The 17,928-nt window shown below is 48.7% G+C and overlaps 1 protein-coding gene across 4 annotated transcripts; it reads left to right on the top strand.

Moving 5' to 3' along the window:
• Window positions 1–260: 260 nt before the first annotated feature.
• On the top strand, window positions 261–17,385 carry Cd300lg (CD300 molecule like family member g). 4 transcript variants are annotated; one of them, XM_070027809.1, is made up of 8 exons: window positions 261–359; window positions 1,277–1,615; window positions 5,774–5,884; window positions 6,525–6,780; window positions 8,164–8,276; window positions 10,212–10,276; window positions 14,198–14,317; window positions 15,803–17,385. In XM_070027809.1, the coding sequence occupies exons 1-8, from the start codon at window positions 317–319 to the stop codon at window positions 15,914–15,916; spliced, it is 1,161 nt and encodes a 386-aa protein (XP_069883910.1). In that variant the 5' UTR covers window positions 261–316; the 3' UTR covers window positions 15,917–17,385. The 4 variants fall into 4 exon arrangements, with proteins under 4 accessions (XP_069883910.1, XP_069883912.1, XP_069883911.1 ...); XM_070027811.1 differs by having other exon boundaries at window positions 6,696–6,780; XM_070027810.1 differs by lacking the exon at window positions 5,774–5,884.
• The last annotated feature ends 543 nt before the right edge of the window (window positions 17,386–17,928 follow it).

Consider the following 17,928-nt stretch of genomic DNA (forward strand, 5'->3'; position numbering starts at 1 on the left):
ATATGTCATCCCTCCCCACATCCAAGTTTATAGACAACCTGAATTCTACCTACAGACCCCATGGGGGTGCCCAAACCACAGTTTAAGCTCCTGGAAGCACTGGTGTGGTTGGCAGGCTGAGGCGGTAAGTGGAAGGGTTATTAAGCAAAGGGAAGGGCAGAGGCGCCTTCCTGGCTGGGTTTGCAGAGGGATGACTCGTGACCCCTCCTCTCCCTTCCTCGTCCTGATCTGGGGCTTTTTCAGGAAGCTAAATGATCAGAGGCTCGAGGCCCAGGAGGAGCTCCCAGCTGCAGGCAGCATCTGCTCTGCACACACCATGCAGGGGCTGGTTCTGCTGTGCGCATGTCTGGTGCTACCAGGTGAGGTGGCAGCAGGTGGCGGGAGGGACATGGGGCTCCGGTAGAGAGGAGAAAACCTTTGCTGAATCTCTGCTCTGCCACTCCCAACAACCTGAGGGATAAAGGACTACCATGTTCTATCAACTCATAGGCCAGCTCAGTGTGTGTGTGTGTGTGTGTGTGTGTGTGTGTGTGTGTGTGTGTGTGTGCATGTATGCACTTGCATGCACTGAACTTGAACTCAGTGCCTTGCATTCTCCCTTAGCTTTTTTTTTTTTGCTTTTCTGTTTTGTTTTGTTTTTCACATGGCTGGTGCTCTGCCACTTGAGCCACATGTCCCTACTTCTGTGCTGGTTAATTGGAGGTGAGTCTTTTCAATATTTCTGCCTAGTCTGGTTTCAAACCATGATCTTCAGATCCCAGCCTTTCGAATAGCCAGCATTACAGGCATGAAGCATTTAAAAAAATACAAAACAGAGAGCATCCCAGCTCTCCACATTTCTTTTCTTTCTTTACCTTTAACACCTAAAATCAGGATGTACCTTCTCACTAATGTTCACTTGATAGTGGATTTTTTTTTCTTAGTGGATCATAAAATTATGATGTGGTTTGCCTTTTAAAAGCAATGAAACAATATTACCATCAAGTATAAATAAGAAGACTCAGAGGCCCAGACAAGTTAAGCAACTTCTCCAAGGTCACACAGGTACTAAATGGTAATTCTTAGATTGAAACTCCCAGCTGTCCCCCACCCCGATATGGAGGCAGTTTAGAGAAAGAGCAATAGCCCTACTAGGTGGGGAGCATACTGGATCCTAGGGACGCCCCCGGAAGGGCTGACAGGAAAGAAAGCCTTCCTTCATCTTAGTAAAATGGAAACTTCTAGTCTTAAGCTTGAGACTCGGGTCGGGGAATTCTCACCTCCAATCCTGCTGTAGTTTCAGGTAATGGAGCCATGAAGGGCCCGAAAGAGATAAGCGGCTTTGAAGGTGACACCCTGGCTGTGAGATGTACCTACAGCAAAGAGTGGATAAAGCATGGGAAATACTGGTGCAAGCAGGGCGGGCTCCTGATCTCCCGCTGCTCGGACACCATCTACACCAGAGGCGACCAGGAGGTGACACAGGACAGGTTGTCCATCCGGGACAGCCCCCAAGAGCTCGCGTTCACAGTGACAGTGAAGCACCTCACCCTGGAAGATACTGGGAAATACTGGTGTGGCGTCAACATCCTGGGCCCCGATAAGATTTTTGAGGTGACGCTGATTGTCTTTCCAGGTACCGTATTCCCCCTTCCCGGAAGAGAGGTGAGGTAGAGGGGAAGTTAGGGCACCTGCCATGAGCTCAGTTTTCCGTTCCAGCCTCACAAGTATCTTGAGGTCTCAGTGAGGTCGCTAGGGGTCAGGTACTGAACATCATTGGGACCACAGACTGCCAGCTGAGTCCCAGCTACTCCCATCATACCACTGACACACGACAGAGTGGATGCACCGCCAACCTGTCAGGTTCCGCTGTGATCAGATACACTGGAGGATCTGGGGACAAGATAGACATCCCAAGGGGAATCAGGACAAACAGATGCACAGACTCTCTCTCTCTCTCTCTCTCTCTCTCTCTCTCTCTCTCTCTCTCTCTCTCTCTCTCTCTCTCTCTCTCTCTCTCTCTCTCTCTCTCTCCTCCCTCCCTCCCTCTGTTCCTCCCTTCCTCCCTCTCTTCCTCCCCCCCTCTCTCTGTGCACGTCTCTCTGTCTGTTTCTTTCTCTGTCTTTGTCTGTCTGTCTGACTGTCTGTCTGTTTCTCTCTTTCTCTTTCCTGGGGCCAAGATTTCCTGGGCCCCCCTGAGGCTGCATCCCAGAGCCAGCCCACAGTGTCACTTAAGCCATAATCATGTGGTTCCTTCTGCTGGTGGCTTTAGTGCTAAGTGTGTCTAGGAGCCAGCCATTTGGGGAGGACATGGGGATTCTAGAGGCTGGGAATAGAGCATCTCCTGGAAACTGGGAACCCCATTTGTAGCTGAGAAGCCACAGCAGGCCAGGACAGTGGGTTTTCTGGTTGGCAAATGCAAAAGAGGTCTTACCTCATTTCACAGATGGGGCACCAAGCCTAGGAAACTCAATGATTTACCTGAGGTCTCATGACAGGAAGTGGTAGAGCAAGGATTCAAATGCAAGTCATTGCCTGGCACTGGTGGCTCAATGCCTATAATCCTAGCTATACAGGAGGCTGAGATCTGAAGATCACAGTTTGAAGCCAGCCCTAGCAGGCAAGTCTCAGAGACTCTTATCTCCAATTAAGCAGCAAAAAGTAGAAGTAGATAAAGAATTCAAATGATAGAGCTCCAGCTTAAAAAAAAAAAAAAAAACACTAAGAAACAGTGCCTAGGCCCTGAGTTCAAGTGCCAGTACTGGAACATTAAAACAAAACAATGCCATACTTATCTGTTCCCTTCTCAGGCCCCAGAACTGAAACCACCCCAGCCTCAGGCCCAGCCTCAGAGCCAGAGTGTTTCCATTCATCCATGGCTCTTTATTTTATTTTATATATTATTGCCAGTCCTAGAGCTTGAACTCAGGGCCTGGGTGCTGTACCTGAGCTTTTGTGCTCAAAGTTAGCACTCTTCCACTTGAACACAGCTCCACTTCTGGCTTTTTTTTTTTTTTTTTTGGTGGTCAAGTGGAGATGAGTCTCAGACTGGCTTTGAACTTCTATCATCAGATCTCAGCCTCCTGACAAGTTAGGATTACAGGCGTGAGCCCCTAGCATCTAGCCATGGCTCTTTATTTAACTCAGGAGAATGAAGTTAAATTCACTGAACTCTAACTGCAACATCAAAAACATATGGATGGGGTGGAGGAACGCTGGCTGTCTAGTATGTGAAAGGGCCCGGGGGGGGGGGGGGCTGGGAAGGTAGCTCAGCGGTAGAGTGCATGCCTTGCAAGCATGAGGCCCTGGGTTCGATTCTTCAGCACCACATAAGCAGAAAAAGCCGGAAGTGGTGCTGTGGCTCCAGTGGTAGAGCGCTAGCCTTGAGCTGAAGAGCTGAGGGACAGCGCCCAGACCCAGATTTCAGGCCTCATGACCGGCAAAAAAAAAAAAAAAAGAAAGAAAGAAAGGTCCCGGGATCCATCTTTTTTTTTTTTTAGGGAAAAAAACACATATAGAAAATATGTCCTCTCTCATCTATAAGATTCTTCGGACTCTTCCATTTCTTATCAGTGCACACCTGTCATTTACACCTAGCTGGATCGATTGCATCTGTGTTTGTGGTTCCCTCCTGTTCAATGCTCTGTGTGATACATGCTTTCCTGCCTTCCCATGTCTAACCTTGCTGGCCTCTCTCTGATGGCAACCGAGCCACTGAAGATGAGGAAGGCGGATGGCTGTGCTGCTAGATGGTTGGCAGCAGGCTGGGGACACGGATTTGTTGCAGTTGTCTTTTTCTGTGATATAGTTGGTCCTGTGGCCAGTTAAACCAATGGTTTAAAACAATCAGCTCTCCAAATTCCTGAGAAAATCCACTTGCCTTAGCCAATGTGAGCTATCTCCAGCATTTAAACATCTAGAAGAATTTCTAGAAAGGTCCAGACAAGACAACTGTATCTATTATCATTTCTTTCTTCGTCCTTGTTTGGAGAGGCTAGGCAATGAAAAAGGACAAAATGGAGAATTAGAGAGCTGAAGAGTAAAAGAGACTCTTGATTTGCAGAAGATTTTTGTTATCTACTTAGAAAAAAACTAATAAGAAAGTGAGTGTGTATTAGAATAGAGAATGGGAAAGCTAGCCAGGCATGAGTGGCTCATCCTTGCAATCCTAGTGATTCAGGAAGCTGGGATCTGAGGATCATGATTCAAAACCAGCTGGGACAGTTAAATCCATGAGACTCTTATCTCCAATTAACCACCATTAAGCTGGAAGTGAAGTGTAGCTCAAGTGGTAGAGCACTAGCCCTTTTTTTTTTTTTTTGGTCGGTCATGGGGTTTGAACTCTGGACCTGGACACTGTCCCTCAGCTTTTGAGCTCAAGGTGAGTGCCCTACCACTTGAGCCACTTTTAGATTTCTGGTGGTTAACTGGAGATAAGAGTCTCACAGACTTTCCTGCTCGGGCTGGCTTTGAATCATGATCCTCAGATCTCAGCCTCCTGAGTAGCTAGGATTACAGGCGTGAGCCACCAGTGCCTGGCAGAGCACTAGCCTTGAGTGAAAAGCCCTGGGACCAGGAAAGAAAGAAAGAAAGAAAGAAAGAAAGAAAGAAAGAAAGAAAGAAAGAAAGAAAGAAAGAAAGAAAGAAAGAAAGGAAGGAAGGAAGGAAGGAAGGAAGGAAGGAAGGAAGGAAGGAAGGAAGGAAGGAAGGAAGGAAGGAAGGAGAGAGAGAGAGAGAGAAGGAGGGAGGGAGGGAAGGGGACGTTCCAGCCTGGCTGTGGCTAGGAAGGACTGAAGGTTGCTGATAGCCATGGGGGAACTGGGCAGCTTCAAGGGGTAGCCAGGTTTCTGTCGATCATGCTGGGCAGAGAACAGGCTTTGTGCCCTTGAGGCATTCCCAGCCTGGCAAAAGAGCCAGCAAAGAAATGATTGCAGTAGGTCAAGTGCTGGTGATTCATGCCTGTAATCCAAGCTACCCCAGAAAGTTGAGATCTGAGGACCATGATTGAAGCCAGCCCAAGCAGGAAAGTCCATGAGCCTCTTTCATCTCCAAAAAATCCCCAAAAAGCTGGAAGTGAGGCTGTGGCTCAAGTGGTCTAGTGCCAGCCTTAAGTGGAAAAGGCAAGTGAGAGCATAAGGCATTGAGGTGAAGCCCCAGTACCAGCACAAAATGAAAAAGAAAAAGAAAAGGGAAGGAAAGGAGGAAGGAAGGAAGGAAGGAAGGAAGGAAGGAAGGAAGGAAGAAAGAAAGAAAGAAAAAGAGAAAGAGAAAGAAAGAAAGAAAGAAAGAAAGAAAGAAAGAAAGAAAGAAAGAAAGAAAGAAAGAAAGAAAAAAGAAGGAAAGAAGAAAGATATTGAGAATGAAAAGGAAGGAAGACAGGCAGGCAAGTAGGATAGAAGCAAGGAAGGAAGGAGGGAGGGAAAGAAGGAAAGAAGGTAGGAAGGAAGGAAGGAAGGAAGGAGGGGAGGGAAGGAAGGAAGGAAGTGAGGAAGGGAGGGAGGGAAGGAGGGAGGGAGGGAAGGAGGGAGGAAGGGGGAGGGAGGGAGGGAAGGGAAAGAAGAGAAGGAAGAAAGGAAGGATATCTGTAGGTAGGATGGCCTGGAAGGAGCTGGTTAATGGGCAGTTGAGGGTCACAGGAAATCTGAAGTAATGGGAAGCCAAGAGAGTACAGTGGGGGAGGACTCAGAATCAGCCATAACCTCTGGGAGGAAAGCAGGAGCTGCTCCCAGGTAGGACCAGTGATTGCCCCTATGTCTCCTGCCTCCCCTGAGAACAGCCTCTCCCTTTCCTCTAGGAAATCGGGACAGCGCCAGTACCACTGGCCACTGCTGTCCACCTCCCACTCCCTCCTTCCAGCCTCTTACCACTGTACCGAGCCTGCAGCGCCCACAGCCCAAGTCAAAAGGTTGGCGTACTCAGCCCCCAGAATTGAGTGAATGGTTTTTCAGTCCCTTCTTCCCCACTACTTCGGGAAATATCTTAATGAGTATCTACCTGACACCTGCCATGGGGTTTTATCACCAATCAGGTGCTCCCCAACAAACCTGGGAGCCAGCCTGCTAAGCTGAGGAAGCAGAGGCTGGGGGAGTTAGCATGCTTGCTTCAGGTCACATGGGAGGAGTCAGGAAGGGACCAGAGGCTGACCGCAAAGCTCTTCCTCACTCTGCTCCATCCAGGATCTAGGCTGAGCCACAAAGTCTGATCTTGGGCCCTGACCTTTAAATGCATCCTTACAACTTTGCCCTGCCAGGTCCTGAATGTTGAAAGTGGTTGGTAGGTGGGCTTCTTGTAGGTGGAGGGGGTGGGGGGTAGGGGGGGTTTCAGAAGTTGCACAGAAAGAAGTTAAAACTATGCATGGTGGTACCTAATGGATGGCCTGCTTGCTCACAAGGGCCTCACCTAGGCCCTCTGCTTGATTGCTTAGGGTTGGTCCTTTAGCTGACAATGATCTGAGAAATTGGTCCTGGGTCACAGCGGGGGGGGGGGGGGGGAGGCGGGGCTAGGGGACCAGTGAGGGTGCTGAGGCATTGCTTTTGGACTTGTAGTGTCTTCTGATCTCCGCCCGACAAACACCACAGTCAAGCAGGGGAAAACAGGGATCGAGGCCACACCGTCCACAGGGGTGGCCCCAAAATGGCCTGCAACACCCTCCCCCTACCCAGGAACCTCTCCACAGGCAGAGACCTCTCCTCATACAACGACCTCTCCCCATGCAGGGAGTTCCCATCCAGCCATCCTGGTGGACTCCACCACAGCTGAGGACACCAATCCTGTCCCCAGCAGCAGCCGCTCCAAGCACAGGTGAGCAAGCACAGGTGATCAGCCATCACTAAAGTGCCTTTGAGCCAATAAGACCTGAAACTCACCAGATACCTAGCTACTTGGGAGGCTGAGACCTGGAGGATTGAGGTGTGAGACCAGCCTAGGCAAAAAAAGTCTATGAGACTCCATCACAAATTCACCAGCAAAAAGCTGGACTGGAGGTGTGCCTCAAGTAGCAGAACATCAGCCATACAAGAAAGCCAAGCAAGAATGCAATCCCTAACCATCACAAACACACACATCGACCCTAACACTCATTCTTCCAAGCAAACAAGCCTCTTGTCATAGCCACCATCTGCATAGAAGGCAGATTTCAGCCCCGTTTCTCTGTAGAGGCCTTTGAACAGTATACATTCCATACTACAAGAGCCAGCTTTCTGGTACACACAAGTCCACCTGAGGTGAAGGGTCCACCCTGACCCTAGAACCTACCTCTCTCAGCTGTAGTCTATACTCTGTGTGTGTGTGTGTGTGTGTGTGAGAGAGAGAGAGAGAGAGAGAGAGAGAGAGAGAGAGAGAGAGAGAGAGAGAGAGCAAGAGAGAGAGCAAGAGAGAGAGAGAGCAAGAGAGAGAGAGCAAGAGAGAGAGCGAGAGAGCATGCACACAAGTACTAGGTAGGGCTTGGACTTAGAACCTGGGTGCTGTCCCTGAGTTTTATTTTGTTTTGTTTTTCCCCAAGTCCAGTACTCTCTCTACCACTCCAGCCATAGCTCCATTTCTGATTTTTTGCTGGAGATAAAGAGTCTCAGGAATTTCTTTGCCTAGGCTGACTATAAACCACCATCCTCAGATCTTGGTCCCCTGAGTAGCTATGATTACAGGTGTGTCAGGCTGGGAAGGTGGCTCAGTGGTAGAGTGCTTGCCTTGCATGCATGAGGCCTTGGGTTCAATTCCTCAGCATCATATAAGCAGAAAAAGCCGGAAGTGGTGCTGTGGCTCAAGTGGTAGAGCACTAGCCTTGAGCTGAAGAGCTGAGGGACAGTGCCCAGGCCCAGAGTTCAGGTCCCCCCAAAAAAAATTACCGGTGTGGGCCACAGACACCCAGCTTGTCTTTACATGATATTGTGTGTGTGTGTGTGTGTGTGTGTGTGTGTGTGTGTGTGTGTGTGTGTGTGTGTGTGTGTGTGTGTGTGTGTGTGTGTGTGTGTGTGTGTGTGTGTGTGTGTGTGTGTGTGTGACAGTCCTGGAGCTGGAGCTTGAAGTAAGGGCCTGAGCACTGTCTCTGAGTTTCTTTGGCTCAAGGCTAGCACTCTACCATTTGAGTCACAGTCCTACTTCCAGCTTTTTGGTGGTTAAAGATGAGTCTCACAGATTTTCCTAGATGGCTTTGAACACCAGGCTCCTTCCATCTTGCCCCCACAGTGTGACCATCCCAATGGTCCGTAAGTTGGCTCCAGTCCTGGTGATCTTGTCACTTCTGCTGGCCACCGGCCTCATTGCCTTCGGCAGCCGTATCTTCCAGTGGAGAAAGAAAGGTGAGTGAGGCCCCAAGAGAGGGACACGAGTGGTTTTTTCTTGCTGGCTCTTGTTTCTAACATGTTTACATTGTACCATGTGATTTTTTTTTGTTTCTTTGTATGTTTCTCCCCCACAATAAAACCCCTGTTTTCACTGTATTTGATGTTGGTGCCCTGCATCTTATATATACACTTCTCTCATTTGGGGAGGGGAAGTAAAAAAAAAAAAACATAATGCTTAAATAGGGATACAGGTTAACCCATTGTCACAATGAGATGTACAAGACACTATGTTGAAAAATGAACTGTACAATTTGGGCGTGGGGGGAGGAGTGTAGTTGTGGAGGTGGGAGGGAAGGGATGGTAGGGGGAAAACAAAGAAGGAGGCAACAATGCTTGAGAGGAAATGTACTCATTACCTTGCTCATGTAACTGTAACCCCTCTGTACAGTATTTTTACAATTTTAAAAAAGTATTAAAAAAAAAAAAGAAAAGTGAGTGAAAGGGCAGGCAGACCAGTGGGTAATGACACCTAAAAGCACCACCCCCAGTCATTTTTCTTGCTGTCCTATTAAGTCACCAAGTCCTTGTCCAGTCTCTGCAGGTCAAGCTTCTATGTGGGGACTGGCAAAGGGATATTTAAGACCAAGGTGTCATCGAACAGGATGGACATTGAGTCTCTAGAGGTGCTCAGTCCCATTCAGAAGCTTGGGTTCCAATTCCAGCTCTATCACATTTTAGCTGTTTGACTTCAAGCAAGGCACCAAACTACTCTGAGCCTCAGGCTCTCAATGACAGATGTGTGTCAAATGGAAATAGAATACAAGTCACACATATACTTGAATTTTTTTTCTAGTAGTTACATGATAAAGCGTAAGAAGAAACTCATGAAGTTAGTTTTGATAGTATACCTTTTTTAACTCGGTATATCCAAAATATGATCAACTCCATGTGGAATCAATATCAAAATATCAAAGGAAGCTGGGGATTGAGGTGGGTTTCTCTGGTTTTAGCTACTTTGGAGGCTGATTCAAAAAGATCCATTAAGCCTGGCAGTTTGAGATATCCTAGACAACGTAGCAAAATATTATCTCAAAAAAATTATAATAGCTGGGTGCCAGTGGCTCACACCTGTAATCCTAGCTACTCAGGAGGCTGAGATCTGAGGATCGCAGTTCAAAGCCAACCCAAGCAGAAAAGTCTGTGAGACTCTTATCTCCAATTAACTATCAGAAAACCAGATGTGGCACTGTGGCTCAAGTGGTAGAGTGCTAGCCTTGAGCTGAAAAGCTGAGGGACAGCGTCCAGGCCCAGAGTTCAAGCCCCACAACCGACAATAATAATAATAATAATAATAATAATCAATAAATTGTTGGGTGTTAGTGGCTTACACCTGTAATCATAGCTACTTAAGAGGCTGAGATCTGAAGATTACAGTTCAAAGCCAGCTTGAGCAGACAAGTCTGTGAGACTTTTATCTCCAATTAACCAGCAAAAAAAAAAAAAAAAAACACAAAAGAAGAGGTCTAGCTCAAGTGGTAGAGTGCCAGCCTTGAGCAAAAAGGCCAAGAGACAGTGTGGGACCCTGAGTTCAAGTCCCATTACTGGCGCACGTGCGCACATGCGCGCACGCACACACATGCACACACACACACACACACACACACACACACACACACACACACACACTGGAAAAGGTCCAAACACCTTTAAGTTTGAGAAGCAACCACATTCCTATAGAGACTGTTTCCCCCACTACTTTCTGGCTCACCAGAGACAATCTCCAATGAGATTGTAGGGACTGAGCTACAAGGGGCTTCCTACCCCACCAACCTGCAGCTCCCTCTAGAAGCCTCTGCTGGAAAGCACGAGGGATCACTGAACTATGAGAGGGGCTGCTATCCACAACTGGCTGCTCCCAGCCTCAGCATGTTCTTTCTGGGTCTCTTTCAGCTAAGCTGGCCATGGAAACACAGAAAAATGAACAGAAGGATGAGAAGGTCTACCTTCCAGGCTCGGTAAGCATAGAGGGACTGAAGGACTCTGGGCTCTGCCTGCCTCTGGTCCCTTCCCCTGTGTGATCCAAAGGCTCTATGAGGCCCTAGGCCAGCGTAAGGTCTTCAGGGTACAAGCCAGACAGAGAGGTCCTTCGCCCCCCAACTTTGCACTAGGGGCCATGCGGAAGCATGGGCTGCCACAGGAGCATTCTTCCCCATCCTTCTTCCTATCCTCCCATTAGAATCAGGACATGAGCACTGGGTCCAGAGGGAGCATTGGAGATGACCTGGCCCACTCTTTCTCTGATCTCACTTCAAAGCCCTCGTACCTGGTAGCACCTGGGGTGAATGTTATGTTAGAAATAAGCTCTGCCCCATACTAGTCCCAACCAACCCCTCAGAACCCAGGCTGGGGCCCCAAGACCTTGACAGTGGAGTGTAATGCTTCAGACAGTTGCAAATCTGAGAGTGCTTTAGCAAAAGAAGAAACTGAGGCCCAAAGTATAGCTTTAAGATGTTGTTCAATGGGCTGGGAAGGTGGCTCAGTGGTAGAGCGCTTGCCTTGCATGCACGAGGCCCTGGGTTCGATTCCTCAGCACCACATAAGCAAAAAGAAAAAAGCCGGAAGTGGCGCTGTGGCTCAAGTGGTAGAGCGCTAGCCTTGAGCTGAAGAGTTGAGGGACAGCGCCCAGGCCCAGAGTTCAGGCCCCATCACCGGACCCCCCCAAAAAAAAAAAGATGTTGTTCAAGGTCACCCAGGTGGTAGCCCAAATAGACAGTTGGCCCTAGACTTTTCTTTGTGTGTGTGTGTGTGTGTGTGTGTGTGTGTGTGTGTGTGTGTGTGTGTGTGTGTGTGTGTGTGTGTGTGTGCCAGTACTGGGGCTTGAACTCAGGGCCTAGGTGCTACACCTTAACTACTCAAGGCTGGTGCTCTACAACTTGAGCCATACCTCTGCTTCTGGCTTTCTGTTGGTTAATTGGGGATAAGAGTCTCTTGGGGCTGGGAAGGTGGCTCAGTGGTAGAGTGCTTGCCTCGCATGTATGAGGCCCTGGGTTCAATTCCTCAGCACCACATAAACAGAAAAAATGGAAGTGGCACTGTGGCTCAAGTGGTAGAGTGCTAGCCTTGAGCTGAAGAGCTGAGGGACAACGCTCAGGCCCAGAGTTCAGGCCCCATGACAGACAAAAAAAAAGAGTCTCTTGAACTTTGCTGCCTGAGCTGGTTTGGAACCACAATCCTCAGATCTCAGCCTCCTGAGTAGCTAGGATTACAGGTATAGGTCACCAGCATTCATCCATGGACCTAGATTCCACCTTCTCTCCTCTTTCTAGAACACTTGTTGTTTCTGAGTTTCCTTGGCTGAGACCACAGTGGTGTAGTTTCCCTGGAACCCATGCTCAGGGCAGTGCTTTAAGGAGCAGGGGCATCTTCCATGGGATAGAACCTACCCAAGCTACCTGCTCCGGGACCCTCCCTGGCTTCTGCAGGAGATGCTCCCTCCCATATCCACTCACCTAAGATGGGGAGAAGGCTAGAGAACCTGGTTCTACCCCACCATCCCCTCCCAGCAATATTCCCCAGCTGTTTACTGACTGACTCCTCCAAATACTAAGCCAGGAAAGCTACCATTTCTTTCTTTCCTGGCGCCAATGAGGACAAAAGGCTTGATCCCACTAGGGAGAGCTGGGATGGGAATGGGCTCTTCTATAACTTAGGAAGCAGCTGTTGTTGTCTTAGGAAGCCGGACAAGGCCAAAGGCGGCCAAAGGTGGCCGAGGGGAGTAAGGGAAAAGTCACAGAGCCGTGGAGGCAGGACTTCTGGCCACCGCTCATTACTCTCCAAGCCCCACCCCCTGGCTGTGGTGCAAGTCCTGGGCTCATAAGAAGAGGGCTTGTGTTCCAGCTGGTCATGGGTCCTCCTCCTTCCCCACCCCACAGCCTTCGGGAGACAAGGCTGCCCTGGACTTCTGTCTGAGGACCCTGTAGCAGTTGGAGGACATATAAAGGCCCTGGGCCCATGGGCAGAGACCCCCTTTGGGAGAAAAGCATGGGACAGGGAGCCCCTGAAGGCCAGAGTCATGATCAGCTGAGAGTGTTTGCTTTTCCTGGTTTATGTCCCTTGCTGGTTTTCTGATAGCTTTCAGCCAAGGCTAGAGGCAGAAAGGAAGGCTTGAAGGTTTTATCTCACATTCAGTGCAGAGAGGGAAAGAGATGCTTTACTTTGTCTGCAAGAATGGAGCCTTGGGGCTGGGAAGGTGGCTCAGTGGTAGAGCGCTTGCCTTGCACACATGAGGCCCTGGGTTCGATTCCTCAGCACCACATAAGCACAAAAAGCCGGAAGTGGTGCTGTGGCTCAAGTGGGAGAGCACTAGCCTTGAGCTGAAGAGCACAGGGACAGTGCCTAGGCCCAGAGTTCAGGCCCCACAACCGAGGGGGGGGGCGGAAATGGAGCCTTAAGGTGGGAGCCAGTGTAGAGATCCCTTCTCAACCCATAGCTGGGCACACATACCTGTCCTCCTATACTATGTGGGAAGTTGAAATTGAGAAGATCAAAGTTACAGGCCAAGGGCTGAGAATGTGGCTTAGTGGTAGAGTGCTTGCCTAGCATGCATGAAGCCCTGGGTTTGATTCCTCAGTACCACATAAACAGAAAATGCTAGAAGTGGTGCTGGGGTTTCAGTGATAGAGTCCTTGAGCAAAAGAAGCTCAGGGACAGTGCCAGGCCCTGAGTTCAAGCCCCAGGACTGGCAAAAAAAAGTTATAGGCCAGCCAGCCCTAACCCCCTCTCCCCCCAAAAAAATCCTTGGGACATCATCTCATCAGAGGGAAACTAGATGTAGGAAGCAATTATGGGAAGCTGATCATAGTTCAGGCATATTCGAGGGAAGAAAGTGAGATCCTATATCAAAAATAACCATCAAGGGCTGGGAATGTAGATTAGTGGTAGAGTGCTTGCCTAACATGCATGAAACCCTGGGTCTGATTCCTCAGTATTGCATAAACAGAAAAAGCCAGAAGTGACACTGTGGCTCAGGTGGTAGACCAAAAGCAGCTCAAGGACAGTGCCCAGGCCCTGAGTTCAAGCTCCAGAACTGGCAAAAAATAAACAGGACTGGAAGTGTGACTCTGCAGTAGATCACCTGCCTAGCAAGTATGAGACTCAAACATCAGCAAGAAAAGAGAAACAGACAGACAGACAGACACAGAGACAGAGACAGAGACAGAAACAGAAACAGAAACAGAGAAAAAAACTGGGCACTGGTGCCTCATGCCTGAAATCCTAGTTACTCAGGAGGCTGAGATCTGAGGATTGCAGTTCAAAGCCAGTCCTGGCAGGAAAGTCCATGAGATTCTCATCTCCAATTAACCAGAATTGGTTAATTAACAGAAGTGGTGCTGTGGTTCAAAATGGTAGAGTGCTAGCCTTGAACAAAACAGCTCAGGGACAGCGCCCAGGCCCTGAGTCCAAGCCCCAGGACTGACCAAAAAGAAAGAAGAAAACGGTAGCCTTGGTCCTTGAATGTGGGATGACCAGCTTTGCTGTCTCCAAGCATTGCAAGAAACACTCAGCCCTCCTGTTTTTCTTCCTGCTTTAGAGTTCAAAACAAACAAACACCATACTGAAAGCAAGCCAGTCATCCCAGAAGTTCTCATAGGTTGCTATAAGATGCTATCTATAGATTGATTATAATCCTGAGGGAAAAACTTCACATCCCCATTTAACAGCTGAGGAAACAGCTTTTGAGAGTTAGCCTGTCCATGGTCACACGAGGTTTAGGAAGTCACAAAGTGGCCTTGGAGCTATATCCTTCCTCTCACCCCTGCCCTACCTAGTTCTCTCCCTCCTCCCTTCCCCACTCCAACCCACTGGCTACTCCTCTTTTGGCTCCCAGACCATGTCTGCTACCACGAACAGGCTGTTCTGACAAGTGTCTCTTACAGGCGTTGGGGAACGGCTGGGCCCCTGAGGATGCCATGATCAGCCTCGCAGGGCCAATCAGGCCTGATGACACACCGGAGCCCTCTGCCAGCCCCTGCAAGGAGATCCAGAGCCTCAGACAGGTGTGGACAGAGGGGCCCAGAATCCACATGGGCAATGAAGGGATGGAGAAAAGGGATCTTTCCTCTGCAACCTTTCTCCAAACTCCACACTCCTACATTGGCCCATCTACCTCGTTATAGCACAGGCCCGTTTCCCCCGGACAGCCAGAGCTCTTGGTCACATTCTCTTTTTTTTTTTCCTATTTAGAAAATTTTTAGCCACGTGCTGGTAGCTCAAGCCTGTAATCCTAGCTACTCAGGAGGCTGAGATCTGAGGATCACAGTTCAAAGCCAGCTCTGGCAGGAAAGTTTCTAAGTCTTTTATTTTTTGGTCATGGGGCTTGAACTCAGGGCCTGGGCCCTGTCCCTAAACATTTTTGCTCAAGGACAGCACTCTATCACTTTGAGCCACAGTTCTACTTCCAGTTTTCTGGTGGTTAATTGGAGATAGAGGTCTCATAGACTTTCCTGCACTAGCTTTGAACCTTAATCCTCAGATCTCAGTCTCCTTAGTAGCTAGGATTACAGGTGTGAGCCATCAGCTCGTGGCGTGAGATTTTCTCCAATTAACCAATCAGAAAGCTGTAAGCACTGGCTGCTGGTGGCTCACTTCTATAATCCTAGCTACTCTGGAGGCTGAGATCTTAGAATCATGGTTCAAAGTTAACCTAAGGGCTGGGAATGTGGCTTAGTGGTAGAGTGCTTGCCTAGGATGCATGAAGCCTTGGATACAATTCCTTAGTATCACATAAAAGGCTGGAAGTGGTGCTGTTGCTCAAATAGTAAAGCATTAGCCTTGAAAAAAAGAATCTCAGGACAGTGCCCAGGCCTTGAGTTCAAGCCCCAGGACCAGTACAAAAAAATAACAAAAACAAAAACTGAAAAAAGCTGGAAGGTATAGTTCAAGTGGTAGAGTACTAGCTCTAGGTGAGAAAGCCCAGTGAGAGGACCTGAGTTCAAGCTCCAGTGTTAGCACACATGAAAGGAAAGAAGGAAAGAAAGAAAGAACGAATGAACGAAAGAAAGAAAGAAAGAAAGAAAGAAAGAAAGAAAGAAAGAAAGAAAGAAAGAAAGAAAGGAGGAAGGGAGGGAGGGAGGAAGAAAGGAAAGTTTTAAACTGGTAGTTGGCAGTCCGCTTAAAGAACTATATATCGGCCAACCTGACCCGGAATGGTAGTGCATATCTATAATCTCAGCACTCAGAAGGCTAAGGCAGGAGGATTGCAAATTTGAAGTCAGTCTGGGCTACATAGTCAGACACTTGCCTCCAAAAAGAGCTTTAGCCTGGCAGGATTTTTCAGTCATAGTCAGAATCTAGCCTGAGGGCCTGAAACTATTCTTCTGATGTAGTAGGGAGGAGAGGATGGGTTGGGAGTTGGCAGGAAGCAAAGCTGGGGTCTCTGAGAAAGGGTTATCAGTTCCTTCACCCCTACAGACAGCACAGAAAAGGATTGGAGACCCAAACGACCTCTGGGCTGTGCTTTTTAACCACTATTGTTTTTCCAGACCACAGAGGAAGAGGAGGCTCCTTCCGAGGACCCCAAGGGAAACATGATCTTGGCTCCTCCCCTCCAGAAGTCTCAGGAGGAGCTGGACTTCTCAGAGTTCATTCCTGTGTAATTCAAACCCCGCCCTCCTCGCCTGTCCAGAAAGCTGGTTGGCTGAATTTGTACTAATTCTCCAGAAAGTTTTGCCACAGCCTCAGGATCCATCTACCCCCACCTCCCCAGGCCCCCTTCCTGTGGGCATGGTGGTTTCATGTCCCTGGGCAGGGTGCACAGTTGTGGACCCTCAGCAGGGCCAGGCAAGGCTCAGCAGATCTGGGCTGAGTTTTGTTTCCTCCAGGATCCCTCCTCCCTGTCCCACCCTAGGTAGCCAATGGCAGGCCTTGCTTCCCCCACCTCCCCCTGCCCCATGCCCACTCTTCCCCCTGAAATTCTCCTGCATCCTCTGCTGAGAGGGGGGAAGTAGGTTGTACACCAACTGTACCTTAGCCCTTCAAATTTCCAAGCCCTACAGACACCCACCAAAACGATCTGAAGCCTAGGCCCAGGACTCTGCATTTTTGATGTACCCAGTGATTCTCATACCTGACTGTGAGGACTCATCTGTGGCCTGATGGACCCTCTAGCTTAGAGTCCATATTGTAGTGTGTGTTTGGGGCGGGGGAGTGGGGAGAGGAAAATCTCCTGCATGATCTCTCCTGATGTGTCCATGACCCAACAGGGACTTCCTGGGGCCTCCCTGGTCAGGGAGGGGGCTTGGCTCCTTCCTTGTCCAGAAAGAGTTAATATTCTATGTGCTCAGGTGGCTGGGAGAAGGTTGGAAGCTGAAGATGGGTATCAAAAGGGGAAGAGGAAGGGAACTTAAAGGACCCTGATTCCAGCCCCCTGGAGAAATAGAAAGTGGAAAGTAGCAGAAGGGCAAAGGTCAGGAGGGATGATCAACTGCAGGCCATGTGTCCAATTTCTGTCTGTGGGCTTTCTGTTATCCATCCAGATAGACGCATGTGGTTAGCCCAAATCCCACATTCCAGTGGACAGCCTCACCTATCACCTTCTGGCAAAATGGCCTTTGCTAGAAAGTTCTTTGCCAGGAACATAGTTACTAGGGATTGTAACTATGCTCACTCCACTATAGCAAGAAGGCAAACAAGTTTAATGTCTGGTGATAGAGCATCAGTTAAGTCATCTGAGGCACACTGATACAATGACACATTCTTCAGCTGATAAATGCCATGTAAAAGATTTGGAAAGCCTGGAGACCTGTGTATAATTGTTAAGGAGGAAAGCAGTCAAGTTGTAGATGCAACAAGTTACTTGGTAGACAGAACATCAGGGAATTATGTGTAAGAAAAAAAAGACAAGAGGGGAAATATAATCAAATGTGATGTAGGCTGGGGTGGTGGTGAGAGCATGCAGGGTGTGTGTGTGTGTATGTGTGTGTGTGTGTGTGTGTGTGTGTGTGTGTGTGTGTGTGTGTGTGAAACCAGCTTGTATAAAATCCAGCATCTCCCCTCCCTCGCTATCTGAACTCTTTCTGGCACTAGCCTGGTTTGGGTTGCTGGCAATAAACTCCTTTATTCTCCAGTCTTGATCTTTGCTGTTTCATGTTGCCATAACAATAGTAAATAGCACAGTGAATCTCCACAAGGGAATGATAAGTGCTTTATCTGTATTTGGAGAATGAAGGAAGGTCTGGAAACCTGGTGTTGGTGGCTTATGCCTTTAGTCCTACAGAATATCATCCAGAATAAGAAAATCAAGGGAGGGCTGGGAGTGTGGCTTAGTAGTAGAGTAAGCATAGCAAGTAAAGAGCCCTAAGTTCAAACTCCAGTATTAAAAAAATGTGGAGTCTGGGTGCTGGTAGCTCATACCTGTAATCCTAGCTACTGAGGAAGCTGAGATCTGAGGATTGCGGTTCAAAGCCAGCCCAGGGAGGAAATTCCATGACTCTTATCTCCAATTAACCACCAGAAAACCAGAAGTGGTGCTGTTCAAGTGGTAGGGCATTCACCTTAAGCTGAAGAACTCAGGGACAGTGCCTATGCCGAGTTCAAGCCCCAGGACTGACCAAAAAAAAAAAGAGGGTAGGGGGAAGGGGCAGATGGTGGCATGGTAGCAGGTGAGTTG

The sequence above is a fragment of the Dipodomys merriami genome, unplaced genomic scaffold, assembly GCF_024711535.1.
Source record: "Dipodomys merriami isolate MVZ:Mamm:240054 unplaced genomic scaffold, mDipMer1.0.p SCAF_19, whole genome shotgun sequence".
Taxonomy (NCBI): domain Eukaryota; kingdom Metazoa; phylum Chordata; class Mammalia; order Rodentia; family Heteromyidae; genus Dipodomys; species Dipodomys merriami.